General features: G+C 38.6%; 1 protein-coding gene across 3 annotated transcripts in view; it reads right to left on the bottom strand.

Moving 5' to 3' along the window:
• POLA1 (DNA polymerase alpha 1, catalytic subunit) overlaps positions 1-25,756 on the bottom strand; it is a 307,449-nt gene that overhangs the window by 151,055 nt on the left and 130,638 nt on the right. For all 3 annotated transcript variants that reach the window (XM_045089423.1, XM_045089421.1, XM_004769147.3), the window contains 4 exons: positions 22,563-22,694; positions 17,369-17,543; positions 2,997-3,175; positions 1,152-1,283 (listed from right to left, as the gene is read on the bottom strand). In XM_045089423.1, coding sequence (XP_044945358.1) covers positions 1,152-1,283; positions 2,997-3,175; positions 17,369-17,543; positions 22,563-22,694 — 618 coding nt within the window. The remainder of the gene's footprint in view (positions 1-1,151; positions 1,284-2,996; positions 3,176-17,368; positions 17,544-22,562; positions 22,695-25,756) is intronic.

Genomic DNA, 25,756 nt, shown 5'->3' with positions numbered 1-25,756 from the left:
GAAACTCTACATTTCTACTCCTCATCCTAATGATCTAATAATGGATTTTCATTTCATGAGATGGATTTTTAAAGAAGAAAATGCTACATTATATATGTTAACTAATAAAAGTAGATATTAAAGGATGATACTGATCAAAGTCATGGGTTTTACCTAATAGAATCTGAGCATTTTTGGGAAATGCTTTGCTAATGTAGTTTCTTTAAATAAGTTACACTGAGCTTTTACATAATAGAAATTTTGTTTAGATGACAAATGACATAAACACTAAGAAAAATCAAATGAGAAGTATGTGGTTTTTTCAATTTTAAGTTTTGAAGAAAAAACCTCATCCCTATGAAAGATGTTAAAACCAAAACAAATACTTCGAAAAAAGCCTTCTTTCTAATGCAGAGAGCTCACTCACTGTTCTAGCATTTTTAGTATATACTTAAAAAATCAGACATTCTCTTTAAAATGCCAGACAAACTGCATTTAAAGTTTAAAAACGTTTAGGGATGCCTGAGTGTTACAGTCGGTTAAGTGTCCAACTGGCTCAGGTCTTGATCTCAGAGTCGTAATATTGAGCTCCGGGTCAGGCTCTGGGCTCACATCACAGGGGGTGGAGGGGGAGGCATCTTCTCCACATGCTCTCTCCTCTCCCTCTGCTCCTCCCACTTGTATTTTCTCTCTCTCTCTCGCTCTAAAGAAGTAAAACGAATCTTTTAAAAACTGTTTATTTTGATTTTCTTCGACAATACAGCTATGAAATGGTTTTCATTACCATAGAAACATAAAGTCTTAGCTAGTGGGCAGTTATTAAAATCACCACACATAATGTTATGGCTCTTCGTGCCAAAGACAGACAATACTGATATTTTTTTTCTCTTCTGACCAAAGATCTGAGGGACCACTTAATTTAGTCTTACTTAGGTAACAACACACTAAAATATTTCCTGATTATATTCTTCTTTTTCCTTAAAGCAAAAATTCAGTTATTTAAAGTACTGCTCATTAAAGAGGTGTCCAATAGAAAATCACTTTTTCTGCAAAGTCTTCTCAGAATTTTAGTTACATAAAAAATAGGAATACAAAACCATATTGTTTTATTTTAAAACAAGACCCAAATCTAAGTAAGCTGCATATGTAAGAAATTCATTGTGGATACTCACTTCATAGTATTTTTTAATGCAACGTCTCATGTCCATGATCAATTTGTTGCTCATCTGTACCACAAAGGTCAAAGGTGAAGTCTTACAATCAATGTTACTACAGCGATACAAGCTGGGCTCCATATCAGTTCCCTACAGAAGTCAGAAGAGACAAATACACAAAAGGTTACTGCAAGGCTAGAAAAGGTTTTTTTTGTGCTTAAAAACTAACGTGCTGTCCTGGTGTGCAATATTCTTAATTCATTTTATTAGTGAGCTTTTAACCCTTATTTTTTTCAACAACGGTCCTCTCAAAGATCCCCTTAGTCACACGAACCTCCTGCCTTGTTGCCACCATAATAATGGAGTTCAAGTTGAAGGGAAAACCCTGAAATCACTTCTGGTTTTACATTCAATATATGACAGACTTTATGGATAAAATAATTTTCCCTCTGAAAACCACTGGAAATAAACATTCTTCTTAGAGATATGAATCCAAATTTTGAATTCTTACGTTTTCATTCCAAACTTGAAGACAGAGCAAGCGCACTGATGATACTAGTTTCCTTTCATATTGGCAACGTAACTTGAAGATTAAAGCCTAAAACTTAAGTACTGCACCAGAAAGCAAGCACTTAAACTGCCTCCTTAGAAAATCTAAGATTTCTGTAATCCTCCCTCTCTACCACCCCCAAATGAAAATTATTTGGGGAAGGGAAGGCAAGAAGAGTGAAATTTGAAAGAATTAACTATTAGTAGTTGGAAAAAAACCTCTTGTTTTGTTTTGTTTTAAGCAAAAACAAAGCAAATAGAATATATAGGAAAACTGTTGGGGTTTCTGGAGCATTTGTTTTCCTTCTTGATACTTAAACATCTTGGTTTCCTGCTCCAATCTGGTACATAACCCTACCCGCCACGCTAAGCAATTCCAGGTGGAAGAGATTTCAGAGCTTGACATCGGCTCTTCCACAGTTAGCCCATCTGCAAGTCGTCAAGCCTCCATGCAATTAACTATCTTATTTACAGCTGTAATGAAGCAAAACTCAAGGATTTAGCAAGTATTGCTGATCTGTGTCTGCCTCTTCCTTGCACTTGCTTCCAAAGACTGCTTTGTTTTGATTCAAAAAAATGCAAAACATCTGCTGTTTGTCCAAATTAACTTAAAATAATTACTTTTAATTTAGATAAAGGATGTATTTTCTTTCAGTTTCAAGGTTTTACACAGTTCTGCTGCCTACTCATTTGCCAATGGCTAGTTCATGTATAACACTGCAGTCGAATCAAGTAAATTGGCTAAGTTTCAAGTTCTGATCCAAGGTCAATGATACATTTTTTGGCAGTACTTCTTGAGAGGAATGTCTCCCTGTGACTTTTTTAATGTCTGACATGCAAAGACAGCAGAAAAGATAATCAGAGTACCTTTGTCAAAAAGGAGGCAAATGGGATGTGTAAAGATAAACAAAAACTTTCCAAAAACACTTAGTTCCCATTAACTTGATTTAAGATAAAGGCAAATATTGCTCTAAGTCTTAATAAATTGGGGCTGGGAATGGGGAAATACAAGTTACTAATTAAGGAATTACAATAAAAAATACTTTAAGGTACTTGAGAATTTTTAAGAGATTCCATTTGAAAATCAAGGCCAAGCAACCACTCTAGGAAGCCAAAAACAATATTCAAGCACAGCATACTCAGAGTTTTCAAGCAGAAATGAAGTCCTGGAGGTAGAATTCACATGATGCTAAAATTCTTTAAACACGTGAAAGCAACATTTTCCTCCCTTTTTACACATTCAGTGGGAGAGAAAAGGCCTCTACGCTAGTTGGCTAACAAAATGAAGAAAAGAAACAAAAAAAACCAACTAACCGAACCATCCAAGACACTGTCGTAAATATTCTCTGTTCCACATGTGGGGCATGGGCACTTGAATTTTTCACAGTCCCTGTATTTCTCCTCATCAGTGAGCTGTGCTGGGCCACCAAGTAGGGCATCATTCTCCTCATCCTTATGATAATGATGAACTCTAAACTGGGTGGGGTCGAGTCCTATTAATGTAAAAGAAAAAACAAATTGAGAGGTACAATTCTTTGAATTCTCGTACACAAAAAAGGCCCCAAAGGAACGATTTTAAATTCATGCACACACATACACAACCATCTGAACTCAAGATAAAGGCTCACATCACATGGACAACTGACTTCTCCTTTTACAAAAGACCACTTTATTAAATAAAACAAGGAAACAGCACTAATGCACTAATGCAATGCAGATATGCCCCCAGATGTTTGGGTTCAGAAGCAACTACTTCTATAGGATGGTTTTATTATCTTCTTACAGTTACAGTGAGAATCTCAAATAAATGTGCAGTATTATTAAGAAATCTCTTAAAAATCAAAGTTTCACTATTAAAACTGAAAATAGAGAATAAAAAATCCCATTAAAGAAAATAAGTTCAACGCGATTACAACTCCTTCAAGTGCAGATACAACTGCTAACCCTGATTTCAATGCAGTGGTCGATTCCATCTTGGCTCAGTAGTTAACAGCATGTAGGGTGCAATCTAATTCAGTGGTTAAAATTCAGTAGCAGCATCTGAGACAAAACGCGACATGGTTTTTTTTGGTGTTCTGAATTCAGAAATTTAAAATATGTGCAATAACAATAGATCTACAGATTCTGTGGGCCAAAACATTCCCGATAATCTTGAAACGAAATATACTGTCCATATTTCAATCAAAATGACACAAGAAATCAATCAATGCACTGATTGAGGTAGTTTATGCTACCTCGTTTTCCACAAACTATTTAAAGAAACATTTTTAGGCCAGCCAATTTTATTTACCTTTAGTCAAAGCCTATCTGTCAAAATATACCATTTGAATTTACATGTAAAGGTAATTAATATACACAGTATCTCAAAACACTTCCTTGAAATAACCCTTTAGCAATCCCTAAGAATTCTAGGCTTTTTAGAAATCTAAGGAAAGTTATCATATTTATTATAGCATAAAGGTAAATAAGCAATATAAAAGTCATTGACCAAAAAATTGAAATACCAAAAATATCTGAAAACTGTTTTAACTCTAACAATAGCTGCATAGGTAGATAATCAAACAGATGTATTCAGAACTCAGTGGCAAGATCCTAAATCATATTTGGTCAATTTTCAAGTGACATCTACACTTGAGGCTGACTGACATGGTGGAAAGGTGCTGAACAAAGGACAAAAAGCCAGAGACTAAGAGTCTCAATTTTCTCACCTACGAAATGGAGGTAGTGTCACCGACCAGGCACTTTTGAAGTTTAAATCAGACATTAGAGGATGAACCTCCTTTGAGTGCTGCCCAGCATGTGATAAGCATGCAATAAATACCGTATGAGTGAAAAAATAAAATAGTAGATGAACATCATTTAATCTAGACTATATTCACTCGATTATGCATTTGAAAAAATATACGGAACTTATGTTCAGACTGCAGAGCAAGTTAATAGCTGCTCTTTGTAGGAATTAATTGAAATCAGCATTTCCTAACCTGATCATACAATAAAAACAAAAAGTACATATTAAAAACAAATGGAAAAACATTGTTTAGTGACATAGATTACTGTAACTGAGGTCGCTTGGCCCCAAGACGCATTATACATTTTTATTTTACAAATAACCTATCCCCTAAGAGAAACAGCAAATTAGTGAAGAGTGTGAGAATATCTACCTCCCCATTTAAAGACAAAGAGAGGCAAAGAAAATGAGTGAGAAAGGCCACATCGGTGAATGAGACCATTTCTTCTCTGTAGTGAAGGGTAACAGTTGCAAATTCCTCAAACAATTTGTGAGTCCAGCTGTATTCACATAACGTCTTGCTTCATCAATAATTATGAAAAAGAACTTCACCTTTTCTCTGATGGTATGATTATTCCTCAATTTCTCAGACCAATACTATTCAAAAAGTAAGGAAAAAGGAAAACAGTAAGCAAAGGTTTTCTCAACGGTAGCCTTCTTTCACATTCCAAAAATCCAGGAATGACCCAACACTGGTTCTGCACATACCAGAAAGGGCCAACCTGCAGCAGGGAAGCAATGAAGGCTCTCTCTAGGCCGCCCTCCCAGCCTCCGCCTATTTAGTGGACCTGAGGCCACAGGGGAGCCTGCCTGCTGAGTAAGCCAAAAATGGACAAGGGCCTTCTTTCTGCTTATGGGGAAATACCCAACAAGTGGCCTAAAGTCATGAAAAAAATCAGGTCTTAGGAAATCTCTAATGTCCAATTTCACAAACAACCCTTATCTGCCCGTGGCAGTAACAAAGCCAAGTGGCATAGCAGGTTACTTCAGATTATCATGCTGAATTTTTTAAAGAGAAGGGGTTTCATCACGGCATTCTTGGTCATAGATCAATGATAAATTTTATAAAGGGAGGGGACACTGTAGTTACCGTAAAATAATGGGTATATAATGATCCCTCTACAAGTTACTTACATAAAAATGTCATAGAAAGGTAATTTTGTTGGGAGGACAATTATAAGTCCAACAGGCAAATCAAAGAGGGTTAAATTAAATCTATTTATGAAAACATATAATGTCATGTTAAAAAAACAAGGATCACTGCTGCTGTATTCTTTCTTTAAAAGGTCAAAATCTAAGCTTAAACAAGCCCCAAATTTACTCAACATAGGAACTAATGTTTCCAAATCCTCACGGAATTGGCAACAAGCAGCTTATTTCAAAGTTTCGGGAGAACTTAAAAGTTTTACTGTTTATACCATAACACATTAAGGCTGGAGTGAGACAGGAAAAAAAGTATCTGGTGCTGCCACCTAGAGGTAGATTCTAAATTTTAAGATGTGCAAAATAGAGCGGCTAGCTACATGGGACTGCATTTGTAATTATCCCTCCAAAATTAAACACCGTTATTGGAAAAGACATTAAAGCAAAATGTTAATGATCAAAGGTGTCATATATACTGTGTAATCAATATTAAACTGCTCACCATACAGTAAGTAATCATACTCCTCTTTTGAGGAAGACACGCAAAACTGAATTCCAAATTCCGTATTTCTTCTGAGAGCTTTCTCTGAACAACTCACTTAAAGAAACAAATTTTATGCCCTATTTGAGAAAAGGAACTTCCATTTTTATTAGCCTGGCTTTGACAGGTAACTTCACTCATTTGATCCAGTACAGAATAAAGAAAAGAGTAGTCTACTTGGGTCTCACAGTAGTTATCTGGGGGGAAGAGGAGCCGTGGTTCTCCCTGCAGTAAGCAGAAATGATGTGTGCTTTAATTCAATCCTGTGACTTGCAGGGATACAGTCACACCATTTTCGGGGGGGGTGCTGGGGCGGAATTGGGAGGGAACAGAAAGGAAAGTGAAATGAGATTAAAATACTGTCATTTATAATTAGAAAATTTATAGGATCGCACATTAATCTGGCAACAAGATCAAAGCTCTCATGTTTCAAAAAGTATTTATAGAAAGTAATATCATAGGCATTGGGGTGGATGAGCTCAGCAGTACTGTTTTTTTACTTAAGATCACCAGCTATTTAGCACACATACCTCCAATGTGACATGTAGCACAAAATTAATTTTTCTACCATTGTACTTCATAATATTGTAAGCTATGCCTGTTCTTTGAATGTTCACCTGCCCCCATTTCCAAGGATTATTTAAACTGTTCTGAATTCAAGGTATCCAGTTGAGAGGCTGAGGCACTGGACCAAGTAATTTTCTTTCAAAGAACAAGATCTCTATTACTGCAAATGCAAATAACTATGGTAAGGCCAATTACATATGTCCGTACAAGTGGGGAAGAAGGAAAAAAATCCATTCGAATGAAATTCCAAATGAGCAAAGAGAGAAACTGATATTCCCAAGCAGTTGTTTGTAATAATTACTTAAGCTACTATGCTAGGTAAAAGAATATTACTGTGAATTTTTTTTTTCTAAAAATTTCTTCTAGGAAACAAATCATTTGTATTTTGCTTGAATCCAGGCTTTAATGTGCCTGGACTTCTTAGAGAACAATATACAAACTAAGTAGTATGATTAAAGAAAAAATACTTAACGAATTTTTAAAAGGTGAGTGCTACATCCATATAAAGTCTTGTACAAGAGTTTTCATAGCCGCTTTATTTATAATAACCAGAAATTGTAAACAATCCAGATGTCCCCCATCAGGATAATGAAGAGAATAAACTGGTAAAATCTCCCATGGAGTACTACTCACTAAAGAAAAAGAATAACCACGGATAAATGGCACAAGGTGGACGAATCTCACAAATACCATGCTAAGTGAAAGAAGCTGAACATAAAAGCACACACTGTAGAAAATTACTTATATAAAATTGCGGAATAGGCAAAACTAACCTATGGTCAGAGACATAAGATGAGTGATTTCTTTTGCGAGGAGGATGCTGACTGAGAAGGAAAAAAATAGGAATGCTCTGGGTGATGGAAAAGTTCTATGTTTTGATAAACAGAATGTATGATACTCTTAAGATAGCAGCATTTCATTGCACGTAAATTATACTTGAAAAAAAAATGCCAAATAGAAGATGCTTGTGATACACATATCCAAAGGAGGCATGTTTAGAATATCTAAGGAATGCCTGCCAATCAACAAGAATAAGACAACCCAATAGAAAAGTACACCAAGATTTCACCAGGCACATCACAGGAGGAGATACTCAAATGGCCAATAAAGGATGTGAACAGATGCCCAACTTCATTTGTCATCAAAGAAATACAAATTAAAATCCCAACGTTATGCTACCACATTAAAGGAAGACGACACAAAACACCAAGGGTTGCTACGAATGTGGAGTACAATGTATAAATCAGTTGAACCACTTTGGAAAATCAGGAGTATCTACTAAAGCTGAACACACATGTGCCCCTGGACCCAGCAATTCTCCTAAGTATATACCCAACAGAAATACATGCAACTGTCCAAGAGAAGACAGGTGCAAGAATGCTCAAAACAGCACTATTCCTAATCACACAAATGTGGAAACAACCCCCAGGTGCACCTACACTAGACAGTCATCAAGTCTGGTACAGTCACACAGTGAAATACTACACAGAAATGAAGGACAACCACCGGATGAATCTAACAAATGTAACACAAAAGAAAGTAGTCAGACACAAAGAGCAAAGACACAATTTATGTCATGTTCAAAAATAAACAAACCTGGGGTGCCTGGGTGGCTCAGTAGGTTAAAGCCTCTGCCTTCCACTCAGGTCATGGTCCCAGAGTCCTGGGATCGAGCCCTACATCGGGCTCTCTGCTCAGCAGGTTGTCTGCTTCCCCCCACCCCCGCCTGCCTCTCTGCTTACTTGTGATCTCTGTCTGTCAAATAAATAAATAAAATCTTAAAAAAAAAAAAAAGAAAAGAAAAGAAAACCTCACCTACGATGTCAGGAATCAGGCCTGTAATTTTCTGGGGTGAGTAGAGGACAGTTTCTAGGAGGCGGCATGAGGGGGTTTATGGGGATTTATTAATGATACAGGTTTCTTGAGCTCAGGGCTGACTACACTGGTATGTATTTGTGAAAATTTTTCAAGCTGTTCAGTTAGGTTTTGTGTGTGTTTTCCAAATGTATGTTATACCACCAGAAAATTCAGGTTGAAAAAAGTGAGAAAATGAGTACTAAATATTTATGATATACCTGTGAGGTTGTGTCCAAATGTGTTTGACTCTAGCCATACATTACACACCTCCTCACAGATGTGCACACCATCACCCAGGAAGCACTGTTAGCAAAAACTAAAAGAAACTGAACTGAAATACAGTAAAGTCATTAGCTCTAACAACCCCTTCACAAGAAAGAGAGGAACATGTTAAAACATACCAGTAGGATGCAACTGGCAAACTCCAGAATAAGGGAAATTGTATAGCATACCACCACCTCCCCCCAGCCCCAGTTTCTTAACAAGTAAATTGGTAGGATGAATTTAAAAAGAGAAGATTAAATATTACATGGAAGCAGATTAGATTCTAATCCAAACAGGGAGCTTTTTAAAAGAAGTGCACCCTTAACACAACTAGGGAATATGAACGCTTATTAGATATTTGATGAGATGAAGTAATTTTTTTTTTTTTACTAGTGATGAAAATACTGTAGTTATGCTGGAAAGGGGGGAGAATCCTTGTCTTTCAGAATTGTAAAATGCAGTATTTACAGGTAAAATTATTCGGTATCCAGGTTTAAGCTCAAAATAATCAGAGCAGGTGGAAAAGAGGAATACGATTTGTCCACAGTTGCAGACTGCTGAAGCTGGGTCATGACCACCTGGGGACTTCTTATGCAATTCTCTCTACTACCGCACGTTTAGAATTTTCCCTAATAAAACATTTTAGGAACACTGTAGATCCAATTTCAAAATAAACAAGTGACTATACAAGTAGCAGACACCTGAAACTGCCTTTCATGGCAAAAATAAACCTCTCCATAACACAAACGGAAAACTTCTGAGTATTTAAAAAAACTAATATCCAAACCTTTAAGTTAAGTAAACTCCTAAGATTTTTACTGTCCTTCAGAAGGCAACTCCCAAAATGTTGACAGGAAAAAAAAAATCCCAATGTGCAGCTACCCTCATGACCTCACACAATTGTTTTAATGCTCTTGATGAAGCTTTTTTTAATGGCTTTTTAAAATGAACATATAATGTATTGTTTGCTTCAGGGGTACAGGTCTGTGAATCATCAGGCTTACACATTTCACAGCACTCACCATAGCACATACCTTCCCCAGTGTCCATAACACACCACCCTCTCCCTAACCCCAACCCCCCAGCAATCCGCAGTTTGTTTCCTGAGATTAAGAGTCTCTTATGGTTTGTCTCCCTCCCCAGTCCCATCGTTTCATTTTTTTCCCTCCCTAACCCCAACAACCCCCCGCCCTGTCTCTCAAATTCCTCATATCAGAGAGATCTTATGATAACTGGGTTTCTCTGCTTGACTTATTTTGGTTAGCATAATACCCTCTAGTTCCATCCATGTCGTTGCAAATGGCAAGATTTCAGTTTTTTGATAGCTGCACAGTATTCCATTGTATATATATACCACTTGATGGTAGCTCTAAACGTGAACTTTAACTTAATGAAATATATACCTCTGGGCAGGAAAAAACTTGGGAAGTATTTTCGTTCCGAATTTTAAACCTGAGTGAGAATGGTAAGTGTATGCTGAAAAAATACTTGGAAAATAAAATAGCACAAAATAATAGACCAAGGATTGCTGCTCTTACAACAAAGTTCTCTTCTTCCCAGCCACGCTGGTAAATATGTGGCGGGGGTGGGGGGGAGGCACCCAGGCTGGAAGTCGCTAGACACTTTTAATTTTTTTTTAATATTTTATTTTTTTAAAAGATTTTATTTATTTATTTATTTATTTATTTGACAGAGAGAGAGCATAAGTAGGCAGAGAGGCAGGCAGAGGAAGAGGGAGAAGCAGCCTTCCTGCAGAGCAAGGAGCCTGATATGGGGCTGTATCCTAAGACCCTGGGATTGTGAACTAAACTGAAAGCAGACACTTAACCGACTGAGCCACCCAGGCACCCCAACACATCTTTTTAGAAGTTAGTAACTGAACCAAAAAAAAAAAAAAAGAAAAAGAAGTTAGTAACTGTTTAACCATTTTTTCTTCCGATTTTGTAAAAACGGTCTTATTTTTAATAAGAATATTACTTTTTCAAGAAGGAAGCTATAATTCACCACCTTCACCTTTTCTGGGTTTATTCATACATATATATTTAACATAGTTTTAATCTGCATACAGTGCTGTGTTCAGCTATTTTCATTTATTATGTCTTACCCATTTTTCTACAGGCTACACAGTGTTAGGCGTGCCATTTTGGTATACTTAATTAAGATGATGCATCTTTTTAACCCACTGAGCCACCTAGTGCCCGATGATGCATTTTTTTAAAAAACTTGATCTACAGGGCGCCTGGGTGGCTCAGTTGGTGCTCAAGCCATGATCCTGGAGTCCTGGGATTGAGTCCCATAGCGCTCCTTGCTTAACAGGGAGTCTGCTTCTCCCTCTGCTCCCCCCCACAATGCTCTCTCTCTCCCCCTCCCTCAAATAAATAAATAAAATCTTTTAATAAATTTGATCTATAGTTACTAGTGCTACACCAAATACTTCAAAGTTCCTGAGAGTACACCTTAAGTATTCTCACCATAGTGAAAAAAGTTAACTATAAAAACTATGTGAGGTTATAGATGTGTTAATGCTCTTGATCTTGGTAATCATTCTATAATGTATATGTATATAAAATCATCACTTTGTACACTTTGAATATATTTAATTATATTTGTTAATTACTTCTCAATGAAGTTAAAAAATTTTTTTAAATTGACCTAACTTATAAATAAGAGAAATTCCCATTTTTTCCTGGAAATTCCAAGTGTTACAAAACCAGGACAGTATTAGTCCCAGTGATTATCCTAAACATGCCCCAGCTTGGCTCAAAGTCTCCAGGGTCTCTTGCCTGACTTAGGTGAGCAGTGTCACTGTAGGCCCTCATGTGCCACATGGAGTGGCTGAGATGGCCTGGGTCACCAGCGTGGAGGTTGGGGCCCCGGCCGTTCAGCAATGGGCTAGAAGATCTAATGAAAGGTGGGAGCAGGCAACCATTCCCAAGGCCACACTGGCTTCTTCAAAGTGCATTCCCATGATGCCCCAAATCCCAACACCTTCATAAACTCTTCCCTGCTGGCCCCAGCCACAAGTGGTCTCTGCTTCCCCTGAGTACCTGAAATCCTCTATTTTACCTCTTTTGGGACACGAACTGTACTGTCCACTAGACTTCCCCACAACAGTGAAATCGACAAATGGACTGGGCTGTAATTTGAGTGAAGGAGCCATGGCTTACTCATCTTCATCTCCCTCACAATGCCCACTATGATGCTGAGCACAGCAGGTCTTCAACATTAATTTATTCAATGAATACAAAAGTGGGCTGGGAGTGTGATCCATTTGATGACGTGAATGGAATGAATGGCGCTCCATCCTGGAAGAGATGGTTCTTATCGGCTGACAAGATAAGATCCTGTTTTGCATCTGGTGTGATCTTTAAAATTTTATTAATTATGGTATAGAAAATATTTAAGGTTTGCAAATGATGGTCATGTGTGTACATCCTTCTAAGAGCTTAACTGTGAAAAAGGCGAGAGTCTTATCACAAAGAAATACCTGAGGCATGTGCGGGTGCTATCACCCTATTCCCAACCACCTGTGTCCTACCCACCCTCCCCCCAGCATCTTTTGTACGTCTGTCTCCCTGGGCCTGCTAAAAGCACCTCCAATACTGCTTGGCCTGCTGCTGCACTTTTTCTTGGATATTACTGGATCCTGTCTATTGACAAAAAAAATGCCTTCTGTAACCCCTGTGGTATGGGACCATTTTTTATAAAGGGAATCTTTACTTTCCGATTTAATCCAGGAAGACCCTGGGTTAACCCTGTTGTCTTGTGTTAAGCCCTACTTTCAGAGATTAAATTCTAAATTCTCATGTTCTCCCAAAATCCAGTTTCTCAGGACCAGTGAGAAAACTGCCCAGCTAGCCAAGTGCCTGCAATCTACCAGTGACAGGAAGAAATATACTTGACAGCTATTACACAAATCACTGTTCATTGGATGAATTATGTAATTCTAAGTACTGTTATGCATGAAATATAAATTTATTAATGGATGAAATTCAAGGATGAACTTTAGACTATCCTTATCACTGGCCTGTTTTGCCAGGTACAGAAGACTATTTGAATGCTGAAGCACACTGTGAATATTTCCTCCACAGACGATAAAGAGTTTTCATTAGAACAAGAGAGGAGAAAAAACCCTACGATCTGGAGAACAAAAGCTAAGAGTTCCAAGTTTTAGTGGCCATGTTTCCCATTGGGCTATTGTGTAAGAAGAGTAATACTATATTTTTTTTCCATTCACAGACGGAAAAGAGTAAAATTTTGCTTTATTTAAGCCCAACAGCAATAATCTTACATGGGTTTCAGAAAAATGATACACATTTTACTGTGGGATAATGAGGACCATTAGTTATTAGAGAGAACAAATTATTCTCCTTCAATTCAACACACTTATTCATTCACTTATTTAATAGACTATCCTCTCTCCCTTTCACTAAAATGGCCTTCCCATACAGAACACCTGGCCATGCAACATGCCACCAGACAGACTTCAGGAGGTGTCTTGATAGGGAGAAAAATAGTCGGAGAATTTCCAAAGTGAAGCCACAGGATAAAACCAACACTTGATGCTTGCCTTTCATTTCAAGAAAGCAGTATAAAAGCAATAGAAAAAGAAAAAGGTAGCTGAAAAATATACTTGTTCTCCACAAAAGAGTCTTAAAAATAAAAAATCATGAACTTAATAATTTTCCTAAATGAAATTATGCCATTATTCCTGATTTCTTTGTACTGACTAAAAGGACAAAGTATCAAACTTCACTGAAGTTTCAACACTGTAATACATTTCATTAGTCAAAGATAAAAACTACATTAAAAGCAAGAGAATTATTTTATGTCTGTGATTAGGCAGTTGGAGGGCTTGTATTTTATGTATACATTTGTACACTTCAACTTATTTAACAGTGTCAGTTCACTAACTGCAGTTTTTTTTATATAAAGAAAACAGATTTAGAATTTTAAAAACAAATTACAGTAATTTTATGCCTACAGCTTGCACCTCTTAGAAACCATGTACCCCCTAACACTCCCCTTACTTCCCCACCACTTTCCCACCTCCTCCCTCCTTCTCTCTAAAACCACAGGCTAAGTGAGAACTGGTAACAGGGGCTTCAAATCCTCTAGTGAAGAACAGCCACCATGGTTTTTGACTTGGGGTGGAGGAATAAAGGATGCAGATCACAATGTGGCTCTGGCATAGGGTAGGGAGCAAATGCCTGCCAAGAGCTGCCTGGAGACCTTCACGTTTTCTACAGATCCTTATGGTAACTGGCACTTGCTGTCCTGCAATCCACTAACATGGACCTCGTATGGGAACAAAGGGAGAGAGAAAGGACTCCAGGATTTTGCACTAATGCCTGTAGATGGGTGAATACCGCTGGTCATGGCAGGAGGTACAGCAGGAGAAGCGGCCAAATAGGGGAGCAGGGGATGGCACAGTGAAGACAACTTTACAGGTCCTCATTGTAAGAACTGCTATCGAGTGGCAAAAGATAAAAATCAGAAAAAGATAAAAAGGTGTGTAGCTGTAACTGCTTGAGAGCTGAAGACACAGATTTTTCCAGGAGCTCTGACTGGCTACCTGGCATCAAGAGGGGGCGGTGGCAGAGGGGGACCGGGCAAGACTGTGCACAAGCATGGATGGCTCCCACTGTGGACTGAGACTGGTCAGTAATAACATGAACCCTCTGAAGACCAGCCTCATGAGGCTACCAGCTTTGAAAATCATTTTTGAAAACTGGTCCTATAAGGCAGCTGCAATTAGGATAAAGTTTGTCCTTAAGCAAGTCAAAATCTGCCCACTGTTTAATTTGTAGTTATCTTAAATCTGACTCTACAACCAACAGAATCAGTGTGGTCCCCTCTGTGACCAGTGTTGAGCAGGCATCAGGCTACCCCTGGGCAGCCTCCACCACCCTTCACTCGACCGCTCTCTGGCTCAGCCACAAGGCTGTGCTCTTACTTTGACATGTCCCTCGTGAGATGGCGCTTGTTCCGTCTAGTCCTACTCAGCAATGGGCCACTGGGAAATTTAAAACCAAGGAAGTGAAGGGTAGCACTCAGTCTCTAGGCCAGGTTCTTGGTGATGCAAACAGAAAAACTGTGGAGATGTACTCTTTAGAGAAATGGCTCCACTCAGGGGGTTTGGGTGCTTATGCTGGGGGCCAGGGAGGCGGTGGCTACTGGTCCAGGGGGTGCAGTGGGGAGAAGAGGGAATGTAAAGAAAATGAAGCTCCCACTACTTCACATCCACGCCTGCTTAGGGACCTCTGTTGGAGGCTCTCAGAGCGAAGAACAGGAAGTAGTGTGTTCAGCACAGTGGTGAGGAGCACAAGATGTGGAGTCATGGACAGCTGGGTCTCCATCTGACCACAGCCAGCCACTTACTAGCTATGCAACAAGACCAAGTTAGCGATCTTTCTAAGCCTTGGCTTCCTTTCCTGTAAGATGGAATGAATAGAAGGCTGGTGCAAAGATTAAATTAGATAACATATGCAAAGTACTTATTACAGTATCCCACAGAGTAAGCACCCAAGGAAGGGGCAAGAAATAAGGAAGAAGCTAAGAAGTATTGAGCATTTACACTCCCCTCCTCCCAGCTGAGGATGTATAAGCGTCATCAAACACAACTCAACTTGGAGAACACATTTTGGACGATTTGGGTAGCAGATTTTATCTTCCTCATTAAGTTTTGCTTAGGCAAATATCAAAAATGAGTTTCTACTTCCAGAGAAGACAATGGTGGGGGTAGGGGAGTCAGGGCTGACAGGCAGGAACTCAGAAAAATACTCAGCAGGGACAGGATGGCAAACATGACTTATTCATGTGTCCAATCCCAGTCCACACATGCATAGTGAGCACTAACTATGTATAAATGTTTCCTTTTCAGTTTTTTTTTTTCAAATTCTAGTTAGTTAACATATAGTGTCATATTGGTTTCGGGAGTAGAATTCAGTGATCCATCGCTTACATACAACACCCAGCGCTCAACACAATCATCCTCCTTAATACCCATCACCCATCTAGCCCATTCCCCACCTACCTCCGTCCATCGACCCTCAGTTCTCTATCACTACAAATCTATTACAGTTTGCTTCCCTCTTTTTTTCCTCCTCTTCCCATATGTTCATCTGTTTTGTTTCTTAAATTCCACATGAGTAGAATCATACGGTATTTGTCTTTCTCTGACTTACTTCGCTTAGCACAATACTCTCTAGCTCCAGCCGTGTCGTTGCAAATGGCAAGATTTCATTCTTTTCAGTGAAACTATGTACAAATCGTATGGACTGGAGGAGAGTGGACACACGTATGCAGAAGCCTGGCAAGAGAGTGGGAAGTGGCTGCTAACAACACACACTGAGTAATCTTTCTGCTCCAGGCCTGCGCCAAGCACTGCACGTGCATCATTCTCCTGCTCCCACAGAGCAACTGCAGTTTACAATTCCAAAAACCAAGGCTTAGATCAAGGTTTAGAGGTTTGCAAAAGCCACAGAGCTTGTGAATAGCAGAACCAGCATATAAACCCAAGTCCCTATGGGGTCAAAGCCCATGTCTAAGCCAGACATTTTAATGAGAAGAGGGGGAGAATTTTCCATGAAGCAGGGACAGAATGAGCAATGACTTATTTAGGGGATCCCTAAGTACACCGATTAAGAAAGAAGGCTAGAAATACAGGTTTGAGTTCCAGAGTCAGAGTTTGCAACTGCCAGAGTTAAAGACTGTGAGACTTATAGGAAGTGAGGTGCCATCTAACGACTTTATTGGGCAGTATTCTAAAAATATTCATCTTTGCATAAAATGGGATAGAGTAGACATCTTAAATCAATGTAACTCTTGACATGCTGGTCATCCAGAAATGAAATCAGAGCAAGTAATGAAATATATTTCTAAGCATGAGATAACTATCTGGTGCCATAGCAAAAAGTTAAAAAATGCTGAGGTTTTAGAGTTGACCAGCACCTCTTGGGATGATGAGAAATTAGGAATCAGCTAATTCCTGGAAGGTAACAGCATGTCTAGTTTTCAAAGAATTTAAAATAAAGCAAGAATAGGATACTCACAGGGAAACGAATACTAAAAATTAAACTTTTTAATGTTAAAAAAGCTGCGTATTCTCACTTTATACAAAAATACATTTAGAGACAGAGACAAGATAAACCATCACAATACCATCAATCTCCTTATTAATGGAAGTTCACCAATTAAAGCCACAACAATGTAAGCTCAGACCCTGTAACTGTGGCTAAAATGTCTTCATTCCTCCTCTTGCCTTCCCTTTCTTCCCTTGGCATTTACTGACGGAGTGCCTACTGTGGGGCAGGCACACGGCTATAGAGGTAGGAAGCATACGGGGTCCACAGTCTATGAAGAGAAGTAGACATTAACCAACCAGCCACAAAAATAAATGCCCAACTACAAGCAAAGAAGTGCTCAACACACACCATACCCATAAACAAGGCTCACAACAGGTGAGGGATGACTGTGGGTGCTGGCAAAGCCAGCTAAAAGCCTATGTGAGCTGGCGGCACTTACCTAACCATGTTGCAATGAGGACAGCATCAATTCCATCTATTGGCTCACAGATCCGAGCCACGACTGGGTGGATCTGCTGAGCCAGGTAGTACTGGGTGTCAATAGTTAAATTGTCCTGTTTCTGTAGCTGCTCAGGTGCATAGGCCCTCTGACCTGCAGCGAGGTTTGACCCATCCTACAAAAGGACATAGGTACAGGTAAAGCTGTAGGAAATTCAGTCACACTATAAACATGCTTGCCCCAAAAGAGGGACGATGAATCAAATTTTATATATTCATTCCAAACACCAAAAAGTCCTTTTGACCTATTGGTGAACATTTCGTATGTATCTAAGAGTAGAAGGTCAAGGAAAACACGTCACCCACTGTCCAAGAATGTAAATCCAGCATGTGTTGCGTTCTATTTTTTGTTGAAACATGAAACCAACAAGATGGCATGACTAGATTAAATAATTCCACCTGCCATCTCACAGAAGCACACTGGAAGACTTGCTAACTACTAGTCTAGTCAGAAAGGTCTTTTAGGAATGATGAGAAAAAATATGGGTGGTCCTTTTAATACAATCCCTTCATGCGAGAATTCTAGTCATAATCTCATCTTAAAGGGCCCCAGGGGTCATATTTTTTATGTATTGAAAAGCAAATGAGCAAGGGGAAAGAAAGAGTATGAAACCCACAGAGTAGTAACTTATATACAAGATATAATAGATAGAAATAAAATTAATGAGCTATCTTGGTGGAGTGGTAATGCTCTAGAAGCAAAATATTTGGCCAGTGGAATGAAGGATATGCCATTTTGCACTGTTTACATGGTTCTCCTCAAGGAAAGGAAAGGAAGATGGGTTGAAGAGGATCTTTTCAAAGGTTTCCTCTTAATAAAGTTGTGTAATTCTATGTAACTGGTCCATATACAGCCCTGTGGGTAAGGTCACCATCATCTGTGATTCAAAAAAAAGTTATCACATACTGGGCCAACATCTGACAACTCACCCCACCCTTCTTTATCTACAACAACAGAACTTAATATTCAGACTAGTCAATTTTGACTATTCGCAGTGCTAAGCTGCTCTGAAAAACAGATAGCATAAACCCTATTCTTTCATTCTTGCTACAATCGGCCCCTTCTCAGCTCAGGACCCAGCCCAAAGCAGAGGCTACTCGCACACTGCTATCTTCAGACTAGAGGCAGGGACCTCCTTCTCTGGCAAGGGTCTTGATGGAAACAAACGAGGATGTTTATCAACTAGGTCCTACATGGTCTAGGATATAATGAAATACTTAGAAAGCAAACCATGGACTAAAAGACTTATCAAATAATTATTTCAGGAGTTCACAACACAGTAAAAGAAATTAGGCAGAATTCATCACCTTTAATTGTTGCCCTTTGCGAAGTCTGAATTAGTAGATGGGCGTAAGATGACAGTCAATGACAAACAGAGGGTGAAAAATCCCTGGGCAGTGTCTTTACACACTTCAACTATATTCAGACTGACTTCACTAACTAACACCGGAAACCTGATCAATTTACAGGACTGTTGTTTTTTTTTTTTTTAACTGGTCTGTCCTGAGCGCCTGGGTGGCTCAGTGGGTTAAGCCTCTACCTTCAGCTCAAGTCATGACCTCAGGGTCCTGGGATCGAGGCCCGCATAGGGCTCTCTGCTCAGCGGGGAGCCTGCTTTCTCCTCTCTTTCTCTATGCCTGCCTCTCTGCATACTTGTGATCTGTGTTTCAAATAAATAAAAATAAAAAATCTTTAAAAAAAAATAAGCTGGTCTGTCCTAGCAATACTGAGGGTTGCCTGGGTAGCTCAGTCAGTTGAGCATTTGAATCCTGATTTCAACTTAGGTCATGATCTCGGGGTCAGGAGATCGAGCCCCGCATTGTGCTCTGCGCTAGGTGTACAGCCTGCTTGAGATTCTCTCTCTGATCCCCCCAAAATAAAGATTATATAGCAATGTTAAGTTTACCATTTTGTAATGGTGAATAAAAATCAAATTTACACAAGGGCACCTGGGTGGCTCACTCAGTTAAGTGTCTGCCTTTTGACTCAGGTCATGATCTCAGGGTCCTGGAATCGAGTTCCCCATCAGGTTCTCCGCTAAGCACGGAGTCTGCTTTTCCCTCCCTTTGCCCCTCTCTCCAACTTGTGCTTCCTCACTCACTCTCTCTCAAATAAATAAATAATATCTTTGAAGAAAATCAAATTTCTACAGCCAAATTCTTTTAAAAGCATGTGAGGTACTTTCCAATATATCAATATATGATGTTCTCACAGTAAGTCAAGTTTTTTAAAAAAGCAGTTGAAAATTTCTAAGCATATCCTCAGTTAAGAAAGTTTTTATTTTAAATAACCACACGAAGGACCAGTTTTAACACTGACCCAACCATATTTCTTATTGTATTTAAAAAATCTGAGCCCAAACATGACTAAAGTCAAAAGAATTGTTAAGACAGGTTTTGCTGTGCTATGTTGGAAAAACATCCAGGCCATGACATAACATATATCTCTCACAGACCTAATTCTCAAACCTAGCAAGATCTGATGATATATGCAATAACGCATGGTGTACACCTTTAAAATCAGATTAAGAAGCGATGTTGGTCTTCCTTGAAGAGCCTATGTAGTTAATTTGTGAACTTCACAAAGTACATACTTCACAGAGACAACCAGGTGCAGTCAATTCATTCAAAACTATGTCGTTGGGGGTATAGCTCAGTGGTAGAGCATTTGACTGCAAAACTATGTCATCATCTTTAGTAGGAAACTAATGGAAAAAAGTTAATGGGTGACAAGTGGCCCCCTTAAAACAATTATGTTAAAGGCACACCTTATGCTATTATGTCTAATGAAAGTTACTAATAATTGAGGCTTAAAACTTAACCAACAAGTGGAAGTTGATCTAAGTCTCAGCAAATCACATAGGTTTTACAAATTGAAGGACTACAATGTAAATCTGACACCAAAAAAATTACTCTCTGAACTCATCTGAATGTAGAGTCAGAATAAATTATCACTAGAGTATTACAGTCTAAATATAAATTTCAAACAAAACAGAACCTGTCTAGGAAACAGGCTATTTGTGGAGGGCACCTTTGCTTAGAGCAGTATTGTTCTTTTCAAAGTGTATCATCATACATTTAAAAAAAAATTCTAAAAATATGGCTGTGTTAAGAAACAGAATAATTTGAGTGCTTAAAAGCAAAAGAGGTAGGGAGCTTTGGCTCACAAATGTGCTCAAAGTGGGCCTGGCCCACTGTTAGGGGACAGAGGCAAATTCAAGTCCTACAGCTTTTCAGAGCACCTGGGTGGCTCAGTGGGTTAAGCCTCTGCCTTCAATTCAGGTCATGGTCTCAGGGTCTGGGGATCGAGCCCTGCAGTGGGCTCTCTGCTCAGTGGGGAGCCTGCTTCCCCCCTCCCCACCCCCCCAACTCTGCCTGCCTCTCTGCCTACTTGGGATCTCACTTTCTCTGTCAGATAAATAAATAAATAAAACCTTAAAAAAAAAGTCCCACAGCTTTTCTTGGTATACAATGAGTTGCATAAACAAAAAGAAACACGAACTATAGCTTTAAGAAGCAAGAAAGTTAAGGCCTAGCACCAGTGGATGGGGAAAATGTTGAAAACACATCAAACTGGATTTATTGTACTGTATCAGCATCAGCAATTTTTGAGCTTTACTAGCTCAATAAGACCTGGGAAAAAGAGATAATAATACCCAATATCTAGACACCAAGGAACATAACCTAGACTTTTAAATCTATCGATCACACTACCATACATCTCCATTCCAGATTTAGCCAAAACATAATTGTGACTGGATTTCATTATTAGATGTTATTTCATGGAACCTATTTAATTTTTCAAAGCTATATTGCCATCTGCTCCTGTCATTAATAATCTAAGAGCTTTTCCATGTATGTTAAGTCACAAGTGAAAAAAAGCTAGCCTATTTACCAAAATCTTTATTTGCATAATATGAAAATTGTTTTTTTGAGATGAGACTTGTCAGAGGCAATATGCAAAGCACATTAAGGGCTTGAGCGAGTCAGACATTTATGGAAATATTTTCCTGCAGGAATTGGCTTTCTGTAACAGTTCTTAATCAAGGGTAACCCTAGGAGGGAGACAGAGTCAAGTGCTGATTCCTGTCCATGTACTTAAATCATTTGTTATGTACATCATCCACAGTACCGAGCAGATATTAGCAGATAATTTTTAAATTCTGAAAAGACTATGATTTAAAAACACACTGATTGTAGTTTGACAAAGATCAATCATAATGCAATGAAATTTAAGGCTTATCTAATTTTTTTTACAGTAATAACAAAATGCAATAATTAATTAATTAAAAAGTAAGTCTTATAACACAGATGAATTATGCCTTTTGGTAAGTATACCACAACACAGAAATTTTAAAGAATTTGGATAGAGGCTGTGACTTTTTTTTCCCCAAAAGGAAGAGATGAGACTTCTCCTTTGTTCCAACTGGAGTTAAGTGCGTTCAAAGAAAAAAACCTGCTCTCTTGTCCTACCCTCTCTCCTCATCCCTGTCAGAGGCATGCTACTTTCCAAAAAAACTGGTTAGTGGTTTAAACCTGTGTTCCAGAAACGGTAGAGGTTCCTCAGATATGCCACACAGAAGAGGCATAAGGCAAGGAGGTGGGTTCTAGGCCCCCTTCCACTCAAAATATAACAAACAAACCGGTGAGATCATTTGCGTTTTCTTCCTAAGGCATGTTTTTGGGGGTCTCGTACCTTTCTCCATATTAACTTCACATTTTTCTTAAGTAACTCTTAGAACATAAGCTAGGGAAAATGTATTTACTCTCTTATTCTAAATATTCATAATGGAATCTGTGGCAAAAGAAATGATAATGGACTACTGCTGGACATATGACCAAATTTACATACATTTTTCACTTAAGTTAATTAAGGGTTGAAACAGTACCTACTGTTATGCATCTGTCTCACCAAAACAATTTCAGTAAACCAGGACACTGGTCTTAAAGGTTTTATGAACATTTTAGCAAAATACACCATATCTCTAATGCTTCAGATGTTATAAAACCAACCAGATTAACCAATCTCTTTACAACATCAATTATTTGGAAGACCATTAAATAAGACACTGTGGTGATCTGAGTTTTACTTTGGGTTATGGGGTCCAGGAGTCTTATTAATTGCTACAGTTTACCTGACAGATGACGTACGACACGGTATCTCCAGCTTTCACCTTTCTGCCTCCTTGAGAATTCATCCAGAGGGCAACGTGTACATGAGGTAGACTTTTTTTATCAGGATAATCCTGGGGATCCTTTGTCAATGCCTAAAAGAGAAAATGAGGAAACCAAAAGCCCCAAACATTAAAATAAAACCCTTCTCACACAGATATACACTAAACACATCTTTCCTAGAATCCTATCTGACACATAAACATAAAAAGGACAAACGCTGTATATAGAAAACAGTGCCACAGTCTTTAGACATTCCATCCTCAAGGCTCCTCCCTTCATTTACTAATATAACTAGATACAACTCTAGCAAAAAAGAAAGAGAAGTTTATGGGCCATGGTACATAATACTTGCATATAAAAAAATTTAGATGATAAAAATTCAGTTTTCTATCTAGTCTTCAGTTTCTCTTAATGCCTGCAATTCCCTCACTGAATTAAGTGGTTAGTAAGGACTGATGTAGATAGGCTACTCTGACTTACTGATCTCTTTCTCAAAGGCCCCTCTAGCCTAAATAAATCTCAAAGGTACAAGAAATCGGTGGATTTATTCACACTGTTAATTTAAGTTCTATAAAGGCAGGAAGAACAAGTTTCAATGAGAAAGTAAGCCCTACGAGCACAGGGACAATATCAGCCTGGCTTGCAGTACTCAGTGCTCATAACGATTCCTGGTAAACAGCAACAACCAAATGTTGGCAGAATTATTTCGTTCACTCTGCAATAATTCACTAAGTTCAAGCACTGTAAAGTATTGTGAGATGAGTAAACAGTCACTGGTCCTAGGTCATCTGCTATTAGTAGATGATTCCTCATTCTGCAAATAAAATCTCTAAAATAAGCCACATGTGCCATAAGGGACATGTGAACAGTGTTAGGGAGAGAGTTTAGAGAGGCAAAGATCACTTCCATCCAAGAGCAGAAATCACAGAAGTAAAAAACTTGAGCTGGCATGTGAAGAAAAAGAGGATTTTAAGAAAAGGTGACGGAGCAAGAACATTCTGGGTAGTGATAAAAGCAAAAGTTAACCAAGAGGTAACACAAAATACAGTCCATCAGACTGGAACTCAGTATGCACAAAGGGTAGCCTCGTGGTTGGTTTCAAAAGACAAGAGGAAGGGCAGGGGCAGGGTGCCCCACATGACTAGATCACCTCAATGTGGTCTGCAGAACCCTTAGGGCTCCAGATAGCCTTTCAGGGAGTCAAGAGGTCAAATTTATCATCCTGACAATACTGTTTGCATGGGTGATGCAGAAGCAATGGTAGGTAAAAGTTCTCACGTCTCATAAACACGAATCAGGGCAGCCACACCGAACTATGCTACCTACCACTTGTATTCTTCACCACCACACACTCAGAGAGAGAGACAGAGAGAGAAAGAGATACACACACACACACACACACAAAGCAAGCGCACGTGCCAATTTCACTAAAGAATGCCCTTCATGGAAGAGCAAACATTAGTTTTTTAAGCTCCTGACCCTGAACAGAAAAGGCTAGTATTTTGTGGGACAAAATAAGAAGTACACACAAGACATGTCTAATGTATACTGAAGAATGAAGTTTGCTCGAGAAAAAGCACTTGTGCAACTGTTCTGAGTTACAAGCTGAACCAGCTGCCTTGTTCACAGAACATAATTCTTCCTTGCAAGCATGATAGGCCAGCTACTGCTATTCAAACATGAGTTTTTGGCAGATAATTTTTTTCTTTTTAAAAGATTTTATTTACTTATTTTTGAGAGAGAGAGAGAGAGAGCACGAGCAGGGGGGAGGGGCAGAGGGAGAGGGAGAACCAGATTCCCCACTGAGCAGGGAGCCTGACATGGGGCTCCATCCCAGGAACCTGAGATCATGACCCCAGCTGAAGGCAGACGCTAAACCGACTAAGCCACCCAGGTGCCTCAATGGCAAACAATTTCTCAAAAAAGAACAGAGTGAGCCTGCAACTTCAAGAATAACAAATGCAGGACACCCTGCCTGTGATAAAATTCAACCTTTGAAGCACAAATTAGAATTATAGAAAACTTGTTGGCATGTGTGTGAGCTTGACGGCTTCTAAATACTTAAAGACTTTTCTGATGATATATGTAGGAATACTTTAAAATGTGATTTTTGATAATGTACAATGAAATGCATCAATATTTGGAAGATCTGTAAAACCCAGGTAACTATCATTTCACAAATGACCAAAGCATTATGGCATGCATCAGTAAAATATCTATTCCAAGTATAACACAGACCAAAAGACTTTCATGTGAGAGTATGGAAAGTTCATGGATTAGGTTTCAGATTTTCACATTAAAATAATATTTATGAAAATGCCACTTAGATAATACTGGTGTAGAATCAAAGAAGAATATATACAACTATCTGAAAAAAAGTCCTGAAATATTTCCTTTTCTAACTATGTATTTGTGTGAAAATGGATTTTCTTCCTATACTTCAACCAAAACCACACATCACGACAGACTGGACACTCAAGAGGATATAAGGATACAGATGTCTTCTACCAAACTAGACATTATACAGATTTGCAAAATTATAAAATGATGCCACCACTCTAATTTTTCTTTGTTTTGAAATATATAGTTACTTTTCAAGGAAAAATGTTATTTTTGTAATCACAAACTGAGTTTATTGCTATTTTTAAACAAATACATAAATGCTTTAAAAGTTCCTGAGTTTTTAATTTCTAACAGTAAATATTAACACAGGCCATATAAACAAAAGCTCTTACAGTCCTCAATTATTTTAAGAGTATGCAAGTGTCCTGAGACCAGGAAATGTGAGAACTGCTGGAGCAGAATAAAGCAGGTCCTCCAACACAGCTGCACATACCCATGTCATGTCCAGTTTCCAAATCGTACACTCAAGTGCAGGAGAGCGCCTAGGAAATGCTCTATCTGACTCGCCTCTAAACTGCTTAACGCAGAGTCTAGATTGACTTGAATGGATAATATTGTATAAAAACCTTAATCAATAGAACTCTACTTAAAAAAATATCTTCCTCAACTTACTATACTCCAGGGCAATATTAAGAAATTCTGAATTTCAGGGGGCCTGGGTGGCTCAGTTGGTTAAGCCACCACCTTTGGCTCAGGTCATGATCTATGCTCTCTCTTTCATTCTCTCTCTCTCAAATAAATAAATAAAATC

The sequence above is a fragment of the Mustela putorius genome, unplaced genomic scaffold (genome assembly GCF_011764305.1).
Source record: "Mustela putorius furo isolate JIRA1106 unplaced genomic scaffold, ASM1176430v1.1 tig00003836_pilon_pilon_pilon, whole genome shotgun sequence".
NCBI lineage: Eukaryota > Metazoa > Chordata > Mammalia > Carnivora > Mustelidae > Mustela > Mustela putorius.
Note: the sequence above shows the minus strand (reverse complement) of the source record. Positions and strands in the feature narration are given on the sequence as shown.